General features: G+C 40.8%; 2 protein-coding genes across 11 annotated transcripts in view; one reads left to right on the forward strand and one right to left on the reverse strand.

The window, feature by feature from the left end:
- Positions 1-15,620, reverse strand: part of LOC112648287 (uncharacterized) — a 54,820-nt gene extending 39,200 nt beyond the window's left edge. For 2 of the 6 annotated variants that reach the window (XR_003128891.3, XM_025429724.3), the window contains exon 1: positions 15,313-15,620. Coding sequence is in view for 2 of the 6 variants with exons in the window: in XM_025429724.3 (XP_025285509.3) it covers positions 15,313-15,514 (202 nt within the window). In the remaining 4 variants the exon portion in view is untranslated. Of the gene's footprint in view, positions 1-4,974; positions 8,056-10,255; positions 14,111-15,312 lie in introns of those variants that run through there. The other 4 variants (XR_004817261.2, XR_004817260.2, XR_004817262.2 and 1 more) reach the window with 4 other exon arrangements.
- Positions 14,895-19,627, forward strand: part of DENND1B (DENN domain containing 1B) — a 259,555-nt gene continuing 254,822 nt past the window's right edge. For 3 of the 5 annotated variants that reach the window (XM_049112036.1, XM_049112038.1, XM_049112037.1), the window contains exons 1-2: positions 14,895-15,071; positions 17,088-17,152. In XM_049112036.1, the coding sequence (XP_048967993.1) occupies positions 15,055-15,071; positions 17,088-17,152 (82 nt within the window). In that variant the 5' untranslated portion in view covers positions 14,895-15,054. The remainder of the gene's footprint in view (positions 15,072-17,087; positions 17,153-19,627) is intronic. The other 2 variants (XM_025429719.3, XM_049112039.1) reach the window with 1 other exon arrangement.

Below are 19,627 nucleotides of genomic sequence, written 5' to 3' on the forward strand. Positions count from 1 at the left end.
GATTTGCGTGTGGTATTAGAAAGTGATCCAGTTCATTCTTTTGCAGGTAGCTATTCAGTTTTCCCAGCAGCATTTTTTGAAGAGACTCTTTTCTCCACTACAAATTCTTGCTTCCTTTGTAGTAGATTAATTGATATCTATTTATCTATATCTATATATATGTCTCTATATATCTACATATATAGATATAAGTGTGGGTTTATTTATGGACTTTCTATTCTGTTCTATTGATCTATGTGTCTATCTTTGTGGACGAACCACACTGTTTTGATGACTACAGTTTTGCAGTGTCTTTACATTTTGTATATGTATCATAAGTTTTAGATTTGTAGTTACCATGATATGAGTTTCATATATAACACCCTAAGTATATAGCAGTCTATGTTAATTTGATAGCCACTTAAGTTCAAACACATTCTAAAAAACCCTTCTTTAACTCCCAACCCCACATTTCATGAATTTCCTGTCATAGTTTACATCTTTTTATTCATAATTGTCTTATGTCTAATTATGGCTATTTCTTTTCCACTTAAAGAAGTCTCATTAGCATTTTTTGTAAGGTTGGTTTAGTGGTGATAAACTGCTTTAAATTCTGTTTGTTTGGGAAACTCTTTATCTCTCCTTTAAATCTGAATGATAATCTTGCTGGGAAGAGTATTCTTGGTTATAGGTTTTTTCCTTTCAGCACTTTCTGGCCTGCAAAGTTCCTGCTGAAAAATCAGCTGACAGCCTTATGGGGTTTCCCTTGTAGGTAACTTTTTATTTTATTTTATTTTATTTTATTTTATTTTATTTTATTTTATTTTTTTATTTTATTATTTTATATATTTTTTATTTTTTCCTTGTAGGTAACTTTTTTACCTACAGGTAACTCCCTGCTTTTAAATTTCTCTTTATCTTTAGCCTTTGATATTGTATTGTATTATGTTATTTTGAGAGAGAGAGAGAGAGAGAGAGAGGAGGAGGAGGAGGAGGGGAGGGGCAGAGGGAGAGAGAGAATCTTAAGAAAGTTCCACGGCTAGTACAGAGCCCAGGGCAGGGTTTGATCATGACTCTGAGATCATGACCTCAGCTGAAATTCAGAGTCAGATGCTAAACTGAGACACCCAGGTGCCCCTAACCTTTGACATTTTAATTGTGTATCATGATGTAGGCCTCCTTGGGTTCATCTTGTTTGAAACTCTGTGCTTCTTGAACCTGGATGTCTATTTCCTTTCATAAGTTAGGGAAGTTTTCAGCTATTATTTCTTCAAAAAGTTTTCTGTCCCCCTCTCTCTTTCCTCTTCCTTTTCTTTTTCTCCTTCTCCTGGGATTCCCATAATGCCAATATTTATTCACTTGATGTTGTCCAAGAGAGCCTCATTTTTAGAGAAGATTTTATTTATTTATTTGACAGAGAAAGGAGAGATCACAAGCATGGGGAGCAGTAGGCAAAGGGAGAGGGAGAAGTAGACTCCCCACTGAGCAGAGAGTTCCATGCAGGGCTCAATCTCAGGACCATGGGATCATGAGCTGAATGCAGACACTTAACCAACTGACCCACCCAGGCACCCCAATCTTTCCTCATTAAAAAAAATTCTTTTCCTTTTGTTGTTCAGCTTGGATGCTTTCCATTACCATGTCATCCAGATCGCTGATTTGTTCTTCTCCATTTGATAATCTGTTGATTCCCTCTAGTGTATTTTTTAATTTTGGTTATTGTATTCTTCAACTGTGTTTGGTTCTTTTTTATGTATCTTTATTGAGTATCTCACTGAGTTCTTCCTCTAGCCTCTAGCTCATAATGGTGAGCATTATAATCATTACTCTAAATTCTTTATCAGGTATATTGGTTATCTTCATTTCACTTAGTTCTTTTTCTGAGCTTTTGTTTTGTTCTTTCTTTTGGAGCATATTCCTTTGTCTTCCCATTTTGCTTGATTTTCTGTACTTGCTTCTATGGATTGGGTGGAACAGCTACTTTTCCTAAACTTGAAGACATGGTCTTATGTATGGCTGTCCCTTACATAGACTATAAATAACTTGGTGACTTTTGCTGGCTGGCCGGAGCTATGGTTAGCATGGGCTGGTGGTCCCATGGCTCCACACAATAGGCACCCTGGCAGGACAGCTAATAGAGTGCTGGTTAGTTTTTAGGAATGTAAATAATTTGTTCCTTAATCTTTGCTACTCTTCGACTTGCTTATTTAGTCTGTGATTCACCCAGTAAAATCCTGTGCTTGGATGGCTTAAGACCCAGGAGACCTGAAGCTTACTTACATAACTTTGGGAAAGTTATCTTTCTGAGCTGAATCCATAAGAGAGGGAGAAAAACTTGGCCTCACTCAATGACTGTGAGGATGAAATGAAAAATATATTCAAAATATGTAGTAAATCTCTTAGTGTATATTTTTCCTCTTTTTTCTTTCTCAGTTCTCAAAAAATAGGCAACTATATTCAAGAAGACCACATAATGTATCATATAAGCTTGTGACATCTTTTGGACTAAAATGGAGCATTTCTGAAAATTACACTGGGGAACAGCAGTAAATTGAAACTGACCCTTACTATTTTTCTTTATGAAAAGAAAAGAAAAAAGACATGAGAAAAAATTTAAACCCTTATAAACCATTGAATAAAACCCGTGCATCACAAGAGATGTTCTGTGCATTTCTCTGTAAGTATCTTGAAATCAAAATCTCATTGCAATGTGAGTGGCAGTTCTCATTAAAAGTAGAGATGCACACAATATTAACTGTAAACTGCCACTCCTGTTCCCTCATGATATCACCTCCTTTCTCTATCATGTGCTTTCCTCTCGAACTTTCTGGCTGATACATTCTGGCTGTTCTGGGAAATTAGGGACACCAGTAATTGGGGTCTATAAGGGCCAGGTTTAAATATATTTGGATTCCACAGTGATTACATTTGGGAGATAAAATTGAATTTATATAGTGGCCTTTCCTGAGAGGGATTTCAGGGGGGCACTGCAGCATAATGTGGTGTTGAAGTGCAAGGGAATAGCTGAACTTGTCATTAGAGACTTCTTGACATTTCATCATTTTATTTTATTTTTATGCTTTGAATTCCTTCACTAAAAGGTAGGAATAGAAATATAGTGAAGCTGCCATTGGAATATTGCTGCTCTCTTTCACAGATGACTTGAGTCTTCTGTAACATGCCTTAATACTTGGTAGCAATTAATACTGTGTTTATAAACTTACCACTTAAACTTAATTCTATGCTTGCCAAACAAACTAAATGGAGAATCTCAGCCTAAGAAGCTTCAGTCCTAATACATTAATTAGCACATGCATGAGTCTGACTGGATAGCCTAGGATAAAGTAAGTCAACAGAAACTGAACTCTAATCTACTTTTTTTTTTTTTTTTTTTTTTTAAATCAGGAATTGTTTGTAACCAGATGTATTCATTACAGTGGGGGGACTTCTACCCCTATGTACCCAGGGCTTAAGGTCTGATTTCAGGAAGTGTTGGGGTGCCTTTTAAAGTCACTTCAGTAGCGTACCTGGATGGCTCAGCCAGTTAAGCATCTGCCTTTAGTTTGGCTCATGATCCCAGGGTTCTGGGATCAAGTCCCACATGCGGAATCCCTGCTCAGTGGGGGATCTGCTTTTCCCTCTCCCTCTGTCCCTCCTCCCCACTTGTCTTCTCTTTCTCTCAAATAAATAAATAAACTCTTAAAAAAAAATGAAGTCACTTCAGTGATTCTATGTAACCTGTCCTGGCCTCATAAAGCAGCCAGGCTCCTCCTGTAAGAGCCCCTAAATCAGTGCCACAGAATATGAGGTAACCAGAGAGCATCTTAATATCTTCCTGCTGAGTACAAAGATATAGCTCCCTTCTTTTCTTGGTTGAATTTATGTACGCTTTTTCTTGATATATATTTTAGACTTTTTGGTACATATTGCCAAAATAAAGGACTCTATTTTTCATTTCGCATAGGGTCTTTTCAGGCAGGAATCATTAAACAAGTGCAGCTGATAACCTGAGCCAGAAAAGTTTAACCTATCATTGGGCTCTTAGCATCCAGTCAACTCTATTTATAGGTGGGCTGAAAGCATGCCCCGAGAACTTTGGTGTCTTCCTATATATTATGATGGTAATAGTGAAGGTTCACAGGATAGGAATTCTTAGGCAAAGAAATTGAACCTCTCCAAAGAATAGTAAGTACTAGTTTTTATAACTAGCTAGAGAACGTATATCAGGTACTAACTAAGTTTGGGAGCCAAGACACAGAGAGTTCTCTAGAAATGGAGGAAAAGTAAAAGCTTGAAGCAAAAGGACAACATCTTTGGAGACCGTGTTCATTGAAAGGAAGAGGGTGAGATCTGGACAGGACAATGGCAACTGTACAGCAGAAGAGAGCATAGCCTAGAGGCAGAGGAGGCATAATAGATACACAATAGATAAGATTTGAAGACTGGTTTGTGGGCGAGGGATTGAACCCATCAAAAGATAATTGCTAATTCAGATCTACCCAGGCAGCTATTTCTAGCATCCATTTCTTATAACATGCAGCTTGACTATCTAGACAGTTTATGTTCATTGGCCTCTTTTTTTTTTCTAGGTCCTCATTTTGCATAAAAAAATTCCTACCACATAAATTTTTCCCAATATGTAATTTTAATGTAATAGGTTTAAAACTCTATGTCAGAGGGAGGTTAATTTCACAAATATATGACATAAAATAAAAAGAACCATAATATATAATAATTAATATATTGTTATATAATATATAATTAATATTAACATAATTAATTATATATAATATAAGTTATATTTTCTATTTTTATGAATGTTCATAGAAAATCATACTTCGGTTTTGCTTTTTCATTTTTGAGAACCAGAAAATCCAATTCTCAGGCTACTTTTTCCCAAAGATATAGTTTGTCTATGGACTAATCACATTAAAGTTTCTTTCAACTTTAACTTTCATTATTATTTTTTTAAAAGATTTTATTTATTTACTTGAGAGAGAGAGCAAGAGCAAGAGCAATCACAGAGGGAGAGAACGGGAGAAGTAGACTCACTGCTGAGCAGGGAGCCAGATGCTGGGCTTGATCCCAAGATCCTGAGATCATGACCTGAGGCAAAGGCAGATGCTTAACCCGCTGAGCCGCCCAGGCGCCCCTAACTTTCATCATTTGTAAAACAAGTAAGTAAATAACAAGTTTTTTAGTTTCTTTCAGTTTTATAAAACAAACTCTTTTAGTTTGTTATATAAGTGCTTTTGTTTATCCTGCAACTTGTACAAAGGACTTTTAAAGAACTGTATGACTTCAGAACTATTTATTACTGCTTGTAATTTGGGTAAAGGTATCAATGAGGGGGATGCCATATGGTAATACTTTTGAATTGAAATATAAACCCCCATTCAGCCTTGCTCACTTTCGTTAAGCAAGTGAGTGAGCAAGAGAGAGAGCAAGAGCGAGAGAGAGCAAGAGAGAGAGAAAAGAGATATATATGTGCTTTGTGAAGAAAATGGCTTTTAAAAATGGCTCAGTAGTATTTTGCAGGCCAACTTTATTTCCTGGTGCCTCTGGCAAACAGGGGAAAGTGCATTCTTCCACCCAGGCGTTCTTGGAATAAAACGTCTTTAGGGAGTTCACTTCCTGCTTCATCATGTACAGTACCTGTTTTACCTACTAATCTATACCTCACAGGACTATTGAGAGCCCCAGCTAATAAAAAGTGATCATAAAGCACTTGGCAAAATCACAACAACTATAAAAGGATACATGCAAATGTGGTAAGGCTTGTCTTTCTGGTATGAACATGAAGTCTTTGTGTGTGAAATGATATAGTGATTCAAATGTTAAGCCATTTTTTTTCTCTTTTACAAACTGGAAGTAGTTTTGCCAGCTGGCGTGCTGTAGTGAGTTGTTTCTAACTAATATTAGGCCTCTCCTCATGAATTTGTGCATATATTACTTAAGAATTCATACTGGCTTATTTAAAGGGGAAGAGCAATATATTTGTGTTAAAGGAAAAAACATAGGGAAATAAATGGGTTGTATGGTCATCAATGGCTTTCTATCATCACTGAATGGGAATTAGTAGCTTCTATTTGATAGTTTTCTTAAGTAACTGCACTGAGAACACACTGTAATTATACATTGCACAGACTAATGTCATATGCTCCCCGTCCACAATTCAACCTGGAGGGAGCTAAAGGGAAGACCCAGGTTGTGGCCAGATAGCAGAGAGAAAGAGTGGTCAGTCCACATGGTGAGGTGGTTCCATTAAGTTGCAAGTAGACTCTCAGGCTTAATCAGGGGTCCAGATGCCTTCATCCCACTCCAGCCAAGGTTAGCTGTTGGCAGGAGGAGACTAATGCAGTTGTCCACAGTGAATGAAGAAAGGCAGGTGAGATCGAGTCCTTTAAATTTTTTTTTTTAATTTATATATTCATGATAGACAGAGAGAGAGGGAAAAGCAGAGACACAGGCAGAGGGAGAAGCAGGCTCCATGTCAGGAGCCCGACGCAGGACTCGATTCCAGGACTCCAGGATCACACCCTGGGCCAAAGGCAGGTGCTAAACCACTGAGCCACCCAGGAATCCCCTAGACTGAGTCCTTTTACAAAGAAAGCCAATTCCCAACAAACTAAGAAGACCTTTATCAGTTTCATTCTGCTACTCCGTCTCTCCTAGAAAAGATTAAAAGCTGAGGTTTTCTTAGCAAATACTTACCCATGTGTTGGGTCAGTATCAGAGACAACAGCAGAGAGATAAGATGACATCCATACTTCTGAAGCCCAGGAGACTTCTCAGTCCTTGTTTATTTTTATCTTGACTTTGTTTGGAATAATAATAAAAAAAAGGAGGAGTGGTCAAATATTTTGAAGTTTTGAATCTGTTTATCATTCTAAGGATCTTCTGCTGTGCAAGTGTACCTTTTTACCTGGTATTTGACTAAGTTCTATGCTGGCATGTAGTGTTTTTCTTTTTCCCCCTTGAATTGATCAGATTTAAGTACATGCAATGTTTACTCAGTTATTTTTTTAGATTTTGAGAAAGTAGAACTTATACAAGGATGTGTGTGTTTGGGGTTTTTTACAGGAATTTATTTTGATTATTTATATCAGGATTAAGGTTGCTTCTAGAGGTTATTGATTTTGTTGAGCTATCAACGTCATACTAGATGCTCTTATATATTTCCTTCTAGTAAATTCTTATGTTGTGGCTCACTGGATGTGATTACACATTCTCCTGAGAGTATTAAATGGGTGTGAATGGAATTGCCATATGGTAAAGATGTTTTTATTTATGTGGAGTGTCTGGTGGGTGGGGTTAGGAGATTCTTTCCCAGGCATTGCCACAGGGTTACACAAACACTGCTCTGTTTCTTGTAACCCAAGTGAGGCTCCTCAAAGAGTCCGTGAAGAAAATTTGCCTTCGCTGATTACAGTCTATTGGTGATACTCTGCTTTAGATAATCTTTTTTCTTAACTCCGAAGACTACTTTAAGTTTTCCAATGTCTGGCAGATGCCAAGATAAAAATAAAGATGAACTAGCAGAAGCTGGTCAGAGGTAAGAGAATTTGATTCTATAATTTTGGGCAAATCACCCAAAATATGGGGAAATTAGGGTATCTTTCCTGTATTATTTCTGAGAATTTTATTATCTTTTCCACTAAAAATTTAGTAGCAAAATAAATAAATATCATAATTTCCAACTTGAATTTTATAAATATTTGGATAGATATGTTCAGATTTGGTAATTAAGATCTTAAGAATTATTTGAGCCTTTTTGTCTCCAAAACTAGAAGACCTTTTTTCTTAGAGTTGGCTTTCAAATTAACATTGAATGCTAACTTCATAGGCCATGAGTTGTGACAGAAAGAGGTGAAACATACTTTCTGGAAAGATACTGCTCCCAAATATTCTCTTTTATCGTCTCTCTGTTCGAAAAGTACTTACATATCATTTTGAAGGAGAATTTCACTTTCAGCTTCAAATTCATAATGTTGTTGCTAAGTATAAAAAGGAGTAATATTCTTGGAGAATGTTCTTCTTAACAATACCGTCTCAGTTGATACTAAAAGGCAGTTCCTGGTAAAATATTTTCAAGATGGTTTTCTAAGGACTTCAAGAAATCTGACTTCTTAAATACTTTATATAAAGGATTTTAATCCTATAGTAAATGAAGACGGTGATACTATTAATAAATGTTACCTAAGAACAATAATAGGAGGCAATATAGAGTTGATTCTAGAGAATATCTGACTTTAATACATGCTGACTATAACTCATGAGAGGATTGTATCTAAAAAAGTTCAATTCAAGTTAATTATTTGGAACTCAAAACATTGATATAAATTGGTGAAGCTCACAGCCCATATGTCTAGTTCAGTTTTACTGAAGTTGCATCATTGTTAACAGTATTATATTAAAAAAATACCATTATAGAGTTTACAATATTGTTTCTCTTTCCACGTTCCAAAAAGGGAAGGAGCTCTCAGCTCTATTCCTAGGTATTAGTGACCCTTCAGTTCTGTCTAAGGCAAATTTCCACATTGACACATCGTATGAATGGATGAAGGGGACCAGGAGTTACCTTTTGGTTATCACAATACATTGGGAAGAAGGACAGGTGTCTCACTAAAAGGCATTGAACTTAGATTTCCTCATCATTAGTGTATAAAAATATATAATTCAAAAAAAAAAATATATAATTCAGGGACTACTTGGGTATGGCTTAAACATGATGGATATTATTAGGTAGATAAAAAGTTGTTACTAGTACATTTTATATGATGGTATATTTAAAACTAAGCAATTGTGGTATCTCATCAAAACTTCTATTGAAGTTAATTAAAAATTTAAAATTAAACTTGAAACTTACTAAATACATTCAAGAATAGTCAAGGAAATAAGGAATACTTGGTGGTGGCGTGTGTGAGAGTGCAGCTTGGGAATAAGTAAAAGTAGCCACCAGAGCCACTGTTCATCTTGATGGTATTGTTAAGGTAAATGAACTTGAGTGTAATTATTACAGCCTCATGGGGCTTGAGGACTTCCCTAATGTGAGGAGTTCAAGAGGATACCCTTAAAACCTGACATTCCAAAGAGATTCAAGAGAAACTGATCGTCTCAAATACTGGAGCAGAATTGGAGGTTGGGGTGGGGGGTGGTTGGGCAGAAATCCTCTTTAAGGATTCTTAACTATAAGCCAGACCTCACATGGGTGCTTAAAAAAATTTTAAGTTGAGAATTTAGTATGAAAGTGTCCTGAATGGGTAGTGACCCCTCAGACATCTACCAACGATAAATGAATAATCTTTCCAGAGAACTCCTCTCTTCAGATATCACTACATTTCCACATATAAAACTCCAAGGATCAGGTGACATAAAAAGAAATCACCAAACAGAAAAAAACAAGAGACTGTAAGTAAGAATCAGATGAAAATCAGAGAGTAGAATCAAACTCACAAATGCTTCAGATATTGAAATTATTAGAAATAGAATAGAAAATATACATGTTGAATATATCTTAAGAAATTAAAGAAGGGCTTAACATATGAATAAAGAGAAAGTAGATTTAAAATAACCAAATAGAACTTTAGAAATGAAGATAATATATATTAAAAACTAAATGGGTGGCTTTAACAGAAGATTACAGAAGATTTAGTAGCCAGAGAAAGAATTAATGAACAGAAAGATATCTGTAAAATTATCCAGAATTTAGCCTGGGAAGATTGGAAACAAACAAACAAACAAACAAACAAACAAACGCCTATGAAAGAAACGTTAAGAGAGATGGAGGGGGTAAATGAGAATGTATGTATAATCAGAGTCCCAGAAGGAAAGGGGAGAAAGAACGGAGTTCAGAATTTTACAGGACTGACGAGAAAGTCAGTTTCAAAGGTGTTTTAAAGGTCCTGTGCTGCCTAGGAGAAGGTTGGTGGGTTGATAAATTCTGAATTTAATCAGAATTTACCTGTTAAAATGTCTAGGATAGCTACTAAATGGACAGGAATAAAGTATATAACTTCCAAACTAGAATCTAGGAGGAGAAGGCAGCATTAAATAAGTAAATAAATAACCCCAAAGAAGGCAATAGTGAAAGAAAAAAGAAAACAGATCAGAAGACAACAAATGGGGAGTGCAACATTAGATGGCAGAAATAAATTTAAATATATCAGTAGTTATAAAAAAAGGCAATGATCTAAATGTCTGATCTAAGAGTCAAAGATTATAAAACCAGACTAAAAGTCAAAATTAACACTAGTTAGATAAATCTGAAACATAATGACTTAGAAAGTTTTAATGTAATAGAATGAAAAGAGTTATACCAATCCTAGGCAAATAAATACTAATCCGAAGAAAGCCATTTAGATGTTGAGGCAAATCATTACTAGAGTTAAAGAAAGTCGCAACATAATGATAAATTTACCAAGCATATAAAATAATTATACACTGGTTTGCATATTTTAACACAGGCCCCCCAACTACATAAAGCAAAAACTGATAAAACTATAAGATCAGATAGACAAATCTGCCATCATATTGGGAAATTTTAAGTCATCTCTTTCATGAAAGAATTGTCAAGCAGATTCAAGTTCAGGAACAGAAGAAATCAATAACAATCATAATGTTTGATCAAGGCCTTTGTTGTTTTTGTTTTTCTTAGGAGATGCAGCTTTCTAATTTAATTTTAGGAAAAACAAGTAAGTCTGGGGAGATTGGAAGTTCCCCATCATGGCCCCTGAAGTTCTAAATTACTTTCGGTTAAATTGATCCATTTAGTGTAGAAACACACAGGAGGAAGGACCAAACTTCTTAAACATAAAACCACTAGGGTCCCAGTAGTGGGGGGACCCACTGCTCTCAAAGCATTTTGATGAGTGGGCTTCCATGTTTTAGAGGTTTTTCTCTAGAGCAGAGAGAAAAATTCTTAAACAGCACAGTTTCAACAGGAGCATCCTGGTTCCAGAAAGAACGAAACCGAAGGCCAGCACAGTTCCACCAGGAACAGTCTGGTTCTGAAAAAGGAGTCAGACCAAAGGACAAACAAGAACTCTCAGAAAAGATAGACCTTAAAATAGAACCTGAATACAGCCCGGAGAGTTCAAACACAAAGAGAGCGGAGCTCTAAATGCAGGAAAAAATCTTACCCTCAAACTCCAGGGTTGGCAAGAAAGCAATGGGCTCAATTGATTTTTGTGGCATCTGTTTCCTCACCAGCCACAGAATTGTTGAGGGTCTTGTCTGGATTCCACTTTTTTTTTTTTTTAGATTTTATTTATTTCAGACAGAGAGAGAGTGAGAGTGAGAGAGTGAGGGAGCATGCACAAGCGGTGTGTGTGGGGCAGTCGCCTAGGAAGAAGCAGACTCCTGCTGAGCAGGGAGCCCAGCTGCAAATATGAGGCTGGATCCCAGGATCCCAAGATCCTGACCTGAGCCGAAAGCAGGTGCTTAACCAACTGAGCCACCCAGGAGCCCCTGGATCCCACTTCTGATCACCAAGGTTATGCTAACCTTAAAAATAAAACTGTCAGTTATTTTTCCAGCAGAAATGGGTTTATTTGGGAATAGCAGAGAACTGCAATTTGGAACAAGCAAGCTGTGGCAAAACCATAGGCAAGTCCTGACCGAGGACATATTTTTAGAACACCTTGCCCCAGACTTGATGAATATATACTCTTTATAAACACATGCAAAAAATTTAACATGAGCTTAAAACATTGAAAAAGACTGTTTATAGACTATGTTCTTTGGCAATGATATAGACCATGTTCTTGACTAATGTGGTCTTGAAAAATGTTAGTATCAATTGTCAAATAGGAAATATGAAGAGGGATCCCTGGGTGGCGCAGCAGTTTGGCGCCTGCCTTTGGCCCAGGGCGCGATCCTGGAGATCCGGGATCGAATCCCACGTCAGGCTCCCGGTGCATGGAGCCTGCTTCTCCCTCTGCCTGTGTCTCTGCCTCTCTCTCTCTCACTGTGTGCCTATCATGAATAAATAAAAAAAAAAAAGGAAATATGAAGATATAATATCAACTGGAAGGCTTGCCCTTTGCACACTTCTCTATCAGTCATATCAGAAATTCCATATGAAATAAGCATTGTGAAAGTTCTACTAGCTTCGTTAAACATATCATCAAAATAAGTGTTCAAAAAATTTCCCTTTTTTTTGGAATTTTCAACAAATCATGCAAATTGTGTCCATCTGTGTTTCTATCCCTTTTGCTTCATGGTCAGCCTAAGAGTTTGTTTAAAATGATTTGCTTTGTGTGTGCATATGCAGTGTTTTCATCTACTTAAGATAAACTAAGAAAAATAACAATTTTATATTATGCAGGGATATGACTGTCACTTAAATCCCAACAAATGGAGAGGGAAAACCATTATATTAATGGTGCCTTACTACTACTTGAAAACTCCTGATGTAGGCATTCCAGGTAGGGTTCCTTTTTGGGGAAAAAATAATTATAATGAAAGGAGAAGTTTGAGAAATTTAGTAATACTTGGAGCAGAAGTGGTTTTTAGTTTACAGAATTTTTTTTTTTTTTCAAGGCTTTGGGCTATGGTAAGTTCTTAGGTAGAAAAAAGCTTCATTTGGGAAAAGAATGCATGTGGTATAGACTGCCTAATCGTGAAACTGAAATCCTCAGAATAATTTCTTAAAAGATCACACAGATATGTTGCTCTCTCTCTCTCTCAAATAAATAAATAAAAATCTTTTAAAAAAAAGGGGGGGGGCACCTGGGTGGCTTGGTTGGGCGTCTGCCTTCAGTTTGGGTCATGGCCCCGGGGTCATGGGATCGAGTCCCATGTGGGGCTCCCTGCTTAGCGGGGAGTCTGCTTCTCCCTCTCCTCCCCACTCGTGCTCTCTCTCACTACCTCTGTCTCTCTCTCTCAAATAAATAAATACATAAAAATCTTTAAAAAAAAGATCACATGGATATGTAATGCTTTTTAACTTGAATATCACATTGTTCATGTGATATACAAGTAATAATTCCCATTTTGCAAATGTGGGAACCGAGAAACTGAAGCGCCTCACCCTAAGTCAAGTTGTGACAGCACATCATGCTTAAATCTAGTGTTCTTGTTCCCCTATTATGTCCTGACCTTATTTTTGACTATTGGGTCTGCGGCTATGAAATGTATTTCGTCTTGTTGACCAAGTAACACCTATCTTTGGCAAGAACGTTTAAGATCTGCATAACCGAATTGAATGTTAGCTTTTTGCTTCTGAATTCTTTAATTCCCAAGACTCCTTATATGACTTCTTATGTCTCATGACTCATTCTCTCTTCAGACCACATTTGGTTTCCTCTCATCGTCTCACCTTCTGCTAGAATAGAGTCTGAAGCAACCCCTATTTGGATAAAAACCACTGTGACCATGTGTCAAGAGTGGTAACGTTAGTAGGAGAGGCCTTCTCCATAAGGTCTGTATAATCGTGCAGCTCTGGACAATCCTCCACATGTGCATGATAAGACTTTTTCTACATCTCTTTTCGGTAGATCCTAGATAGAAGGCAGCAGCACACGGACAGGCAAGTACCCGGTAGAAGTAAATAAATATCAGCATCGTGTAGACCTGACCTGAAACCGGCTTTGCCAAGACCCACTGGATTAGCTGGGCCTGTTTCTTCATCACTAAAATGCTGATGCAAGTATCTGCCAGGCAGAGTTAGGGCAAGTGCCGTGACAATGTATGTAACCTGCTTAGCGGGTGCCCTGTACATTCTAGCGTCTTGTGTTAGGCCCTCTCCCCCTCCGCTGTGCCCTGGCGGAGCTTCCTCGCCTGCGGCAGCTCTGTGAGGCCTGCAGCTTGGAGAAACGCGTCCAAAGTCGGTCTTTGCTCTGCCGCGGCCCTGCGGGGTAGGCACGTCTGGCTTCCATATGTGCAGGCGAGCGGAGCACTACCATCCTGCTACTTGACAAGGCGAGGGAGCAGGTGCACGAGTCTGAACATTCCTGAGTCGGGAGGGGGGCCGGCTCTGCGTTTCCCAGCGCAGTAACCAGGCCACAGCTGGGGTGAGGCGGGGGCCCGGGGCCGGGAGCATCCCCTGGAGCTCCGACAGGTGCGGTCCGAGGCGACGTGAAGGTTCCAGCCAACGATCCCGGTCCGTTAGTGATCCAATTCCGTGGGCCTGTGGTGTGGAAAATGCTGCAAATCGAGGTACCGCTGCAGTCCCCTCGCCGTTCGGGGGTGGGTGGGGGTGGGGGTGGGGGTGGGGTGAGGGCCCGGAAGCGGGACCGTCCGGACCCAGGAAGGGAGTCGGGGGGCCGGCCCGGGGCGAGGCCGCAGGGGGCACCTTGCGTTTCTGGCTCGGGCACAACGCGGGCCGCCGGCCGCCCCCCCAAACCCCCCCGTCCCCCCCCGCCCCGTCTCCTCCCCCGGCTCCCCCACGCGGCCCAGGTGAGGCCGCCGGCTGCCCCCCAAGCCCCCGCCGCCCCGTCTCCTCCCCCTCCCCCCTCCTCCCTCCCCCGGCTCCCTCCCGCGCGCGGCCTAGGTGAGGCCGAGGCCCCCCACCCCTCCCCCCTCCCCTTCGTCCCCCTCCCCCGCCCCCTCGCCCCCCCCGTCTCCTCCCCGGGCTCCCGCGGGGCCCCAGGTGAGGCCGCCCCCCGCCCCCTCGCCCCTCCCCCGCGCCCGCCGCCCCGTCCCCTCCCCCGTCCCCTCCCGCGCGCGGCCCAGGTGAGGCCGCCGGCCGCGCCCCCGCGCGCCCCTTCCCCCTCCCGGCGACTTCCTGGTCTGCGGAAGGTGCCGGAGCCGCGGCGGGCGGCGGGCGGCGGGGAACAGAGAGAGGCGGCGGCGGCGGGGGCGGCGGGGGCGGCGGGGGCGGCGGGGGCGGCGGGGGCGGCGGCGGCAGGGGGCGGGGGCCGGGCCACCGCGGCCGCTGTCACAAAAAGGCTCGGGGGGGGGCGGGGGTGGGGGGAGGCGCCCGGGCGCCGCCGACATGGGCCCGCAGCCGCCGCCGCCGCCGCTGCCGTGAGTCGCCTCCTTCCCCGCGGGGCGGCGCGACCCTCCGGCGGGGGCCGCGGGCGGGCAGCGGGCGCGGGGGCGGGACGCACGGCCCCAGCGCGACATGTCACCATGGACTGCAGGACCAAGTGAGTGGGGGCGGCGGGGGCGGCGGGGCGGCGGGGCGGGAGGCGGGAGGCGGGAGGCGGGAGGGACCGCGCTAGGCCGCAAAGCCTGCGCGGCTCCCCGGGGGCGGCTCCGGCGGCGGCTCCCGGCGGCCCCGCGTGTCTGGGCCGCGGCGCGGGCCCCCCGGCTGCGGCCGCCCCCGCGGGGAGGCCCGAGGTCCGCGCGCCGCGTCCGAGCCCCGCTGCTGCCCGGGGCCGCTGTTACCTGCGGAGGTTCCTAACGTGAGGGCGACCGTCCCGGGGCTTCCCTCGCCGCTTCCCACACGTCGTCTTCCCATTTCCCTCGGAAACCCGGACTGGCCCCCGGTAGCGGTCCGCACGGGCCGCGGGACAGACCGCGGCAAGATGGTCTCCCGCGAGCGCTCCCAGAGGGGGCGGCGGTGCGGAGGTCTCCTCAGGAGGTTCATGTGGTGAAAAGCAGTGGAAGTGTGGGGACTGGGGCGTGGGTCTCAGAGGTAGGAGTTTTATGGGTCGTTTTTTTTCCCCTCTCCCCCGAAACTTACTTTGCAGAGCATTTCTTCTCCCTTTACGGCCTCTTCACAACCCCCCCCCCCCGCCCCCCAGCTTAAAATCCTGAAACGGTGCATTTTTATTTGTCTTAGCGTGAAAGACTCGTCAAATTTCACAATGTGACTGAGCCCGGCATTGAATTTTTATACATAAGAGACACTAAAAAATATTAGGAAAACGGGAGAATTGTGTGCTTTTCAGCATTTTCTTCAGTGTCTGACAGTGTTGAGGGGGCGGGGTAAGGGATCGAAGCAGAATGCGTTATGTTTTTTGACATTAATTGGATTAGAAGAGAGGAAGTTACCAAAGTCCATGTTATTTCCATTGAAACAAGTTGAAAAGGGGAGGGCTGAGAAAACGTCTGTATTTGCAAATTGATTTATATAGCCCGTCACTTCCTGTGACTCTAGGTTCTTGTAATAAATTTAGAAAAAAAAATGTTAATTTGGAAATCAAAAGTGGCATTACTCTGTTCTAGGAAGTACATACTAAAAACAGGCGATGTTACAAAGACGCTGAGGTCTTCTTCACAGGAATAACAGATTAACACTTTGGTCACGTGCACATTGTGGTATCAGATTTTGCTTGATCTTTTATCTTCCAGCAGAAAGAATAAAACAGAACTGTTAAAAAAAATGTGTTTCAGTAGATTTCAATTTGCTTTTTGAAATTAAACCCAACGAGTTGGTTGAATGTGTGAGAAGTTAACAAAGACGTGGATAACTTCTGAATGAAGCAAAGCAACCTTACTGTCTGTCACTGGGGAAATCTAATATTGAGGTAGATGTCTATGTTAATTTCTCCAAAGATAATTGACAGAAAACAAGGTTTTTGCTGTTGTTGTTAGCCTTTGAGTTTATGTACAGTGTGCTCCTTTGAGCGTGCTTTGCAATGATTACATTTCAAGAGAAGCATATGCAAAGTGTCACATTTAAGGAGCATTAAAACTGTTTTACGGTGGTCTGGAATATGGCAGGTGGAGCCAGATATTTATCATTTACCCTTACACTGCAAGTGCTTTAAAAACAAAACAAAACAAAACAAAAGCCTGAGAACCTGCTGGCCAGCTTTGTTGGCAGGGAAAAGTAGAAATTCTTAGGAGCATACTTGCTTTGCAAGTTCAGTTAAATAAGATAAAGTCCATGCTTTACGCTTATATAGCACTTAATACTTTTTACTTCCACATTAATTAGTTGATTTATAATCCACAATTATTATTCTTTTAAGGGAGCAAAGCACTTTATAGGTGAGAGAAGCAGGCTCAGAGGTTAAATGCTTGCCCCAGGTCTCCTAAGGTCACCTAAGCCTCTTACATTATTGAACTGGGAAAAAAAACTTTTTTATTTTCGACATTGTGCTCATATAGTTACGTGGAATACACTGCAACAAGAACGAGGTTAGTTTTTGAGTTAAGAAAATATAAACTCTGCAGAGATGCTTGTCATAGGAAATAAATTCTTTTTCTTCTAGGGAAAACCCAGAAAGAACCTTTGACTTGGTATTGAAAGTGAAATGCCATGCCTCTGAAAACGAAGGTGTGTATGCTTTGTTCGTTCTTAAAATAACTGCATCTATCAAAACAAGTGTTAGTGTTGTAGACTGCTAGAACATGATAGTATCAGGATAATAATGGTCCTAAATGTGTATCCTGCATCTAGCGTCCCAAGGTGCTATTAGGAAAGTGGATGCTAGGTCTTTGGCATGAGATTGTAGAAATCATGACTGTATCTGTGCAGCTTAAATTTCACCTGTACATTAAGGCCGTGGAACTTAGAACCTGGCTTTATCATTGAGGGATCATTAGTTTTGGCGGTAGGGCACACTTTTAAAAATTTTCTTTCATTTGTCTTTGAGAACTTAGCTCCTTTTTTAAACATTAGTGAAAGTCCCCTTGCCAGTACAAGGGGAGGCACACCAATTCCCTTCTGATGTTTCCAGAATGCGGAATGAGACGGGGTACCCCCTTCTGTTGGGTTTACCCCAGAAGCAGAGCACTTTCAGAGGGAGGTAAATAATAGTGTGACATTACCTGGAAGGGGTTCACTGCCAGTTCTGTGTAATTTCCTGGAAAGAGGAGGATACTTTGGTCAGTTTCTTTGCCATTTTTGTCATATGTAATATGTGTGCACAGGGAGGTGCATAGAAAGGAATGAGAGCTGTCTCTTCCTGCTTATTTCCTTTGGATGTGTCCTTGTGTGATATGTTTTCATGGCTCTTTCCAGTGTGATTTCACTTGCCGTGTACTTAGATTCTAGATAACATGGTGAGTTAGTGTGGGATTTTCTGGAGACTAGCTGTCCATTCTAAAGACTTGGTAGAAAGTCTGCTGACACTCTTAGCTCCAGAAACTGCCCAGCGATTATATGCTTTTAAGCAATTTGGAGCTGCACACCTTAAAATAGAGGAGCCCAACCCAGCTTGTGGTGAAATGGGTGTGGCTAATTTTAGGTAGGAAGTCACACATGTTCCTGACTCCAGCTCTGCCTGCTGTACTTTTGGGCCTGTTTGAACTGTAGCTGGGATCAGGTTTGTCCCCAGGCATGGAGTGATCCTAGGTTGTAGAGAGCTTTTTCCAAATAAAAAAGTTATCTTTTGTTGTCCTATATGAATTAAAGTTGGTCTACTTACATTCTTTCTAGGCACAGCCAAGTTCTCTTTGAAGACTCACTCACATGGATACATTAATTTTTTCAGCTCCAATTTAAATCTATTCTTTAGTGTATTTATGGAACGAATAAATCTTCAGAATATCTGTATCATAACATTAGTTCAGGTGGGTGAATTAATGCTCACCTGCTGTGTTTGTAAAACAGGCCAAACTCCTTTGGAAAACATGATTTTTCTGAAATTTTAAATGCATGCTGAAGTAATTTTGAACAAGGATCAATCTACCTTATTTAATACCTGATCTGTACTTATGTCAGATTGTGACCTTTCATAAAGACTTCTGAGTCTTTTACTCTTTCCTTCCTCTCTTTGCCCTTTTCCATTTTTAGGAACTAGTTATTCCAGTTTTTATCTTCTACTAGTGCCCTTTTTTGCTGCGGTTATTTTTTAAATCTTTACTCATCAGAAGCATCCTCATGTGTATTTTAATAGCTTATCAAGCACAGTGACGTTGAGAATATAACAAATGGTTAAACACTTCAGCCTCTCTGTAGGATGCAATTAGTCCGTTCTACCCGTATAGTCCATTAATATAACTCATGGACAGTATATTCCGTTAATATAACTCATGGAGAGTTTTAATAAAGCTAAAGTCAACTGTATAAGAAGCATAAACAACTTTTCTTCTTTTAGTTGTGACTTAAATAGTATAAATATGACTAATATTTTAGGGCCTAACAAGACATACTTTTTTGTGTTTTAAATCTTATGTTAAATTGAGAGTTTGGTGTTTCTAAATGTTATTAATTTTCTACTTTATTGATGAACATCACAGAGAAAATATCCAGAAATAGTTAAAGAGAGTTATTGGAATATTCATATTTAACTGTCAATAAAACTTATTTATTTAATGAATCTGATATGTGTATTAGTTTATTTAAAGTAGGATAGTTTTTTGTTTTTTGTTTTTGCTAACATTCCAATGAACGTGGATAACATTTTTATAACATAATAAATCTGGAAAACAAAAATGTGTAAATTAGGGTGTTTCAGGGCACAAAAATAAAACCAATTTATTTTTAATTTTTTATTTTTTTAAAGATTTTATTTTATTTATTAATGAGAGACACAGAGAGAGAGAGGCAGAGACACAGGCAGAGGGAGAAGCAGGCTCCATGCAGGGAGCCCCATTTGGGACTTGATCCCAGGACTCTGGGATCACACCCTGAGATGAAGGCGATGCTAAACTGCTGAGCCACCCAGGCTGCGCCCTAAAACCAATTTAAGTAATGAGGGAACCTGATAGTTTATATGACAGGAAGTCTAGATGTAGGTCATTATAGATCCAGGCTCTTTCTGCATCTCAGCCGTACCACTTACAGTAGTTGGTATCATTGGAAGAT

This window comes from Canis lupus, chromosome 7, assembly GCF_003254725.2.
Source record: "Canis lupus dingo isolate Sandy chromosome 7, ASM325472v2, whole genome shotgun sequence".
In the NCBI taxonomy this organism is placed as follows: Eukaryota; Metazoa; Chordata; class Mammalia; order Carnivora; family Canidae; genus Canis; species Canis lupus.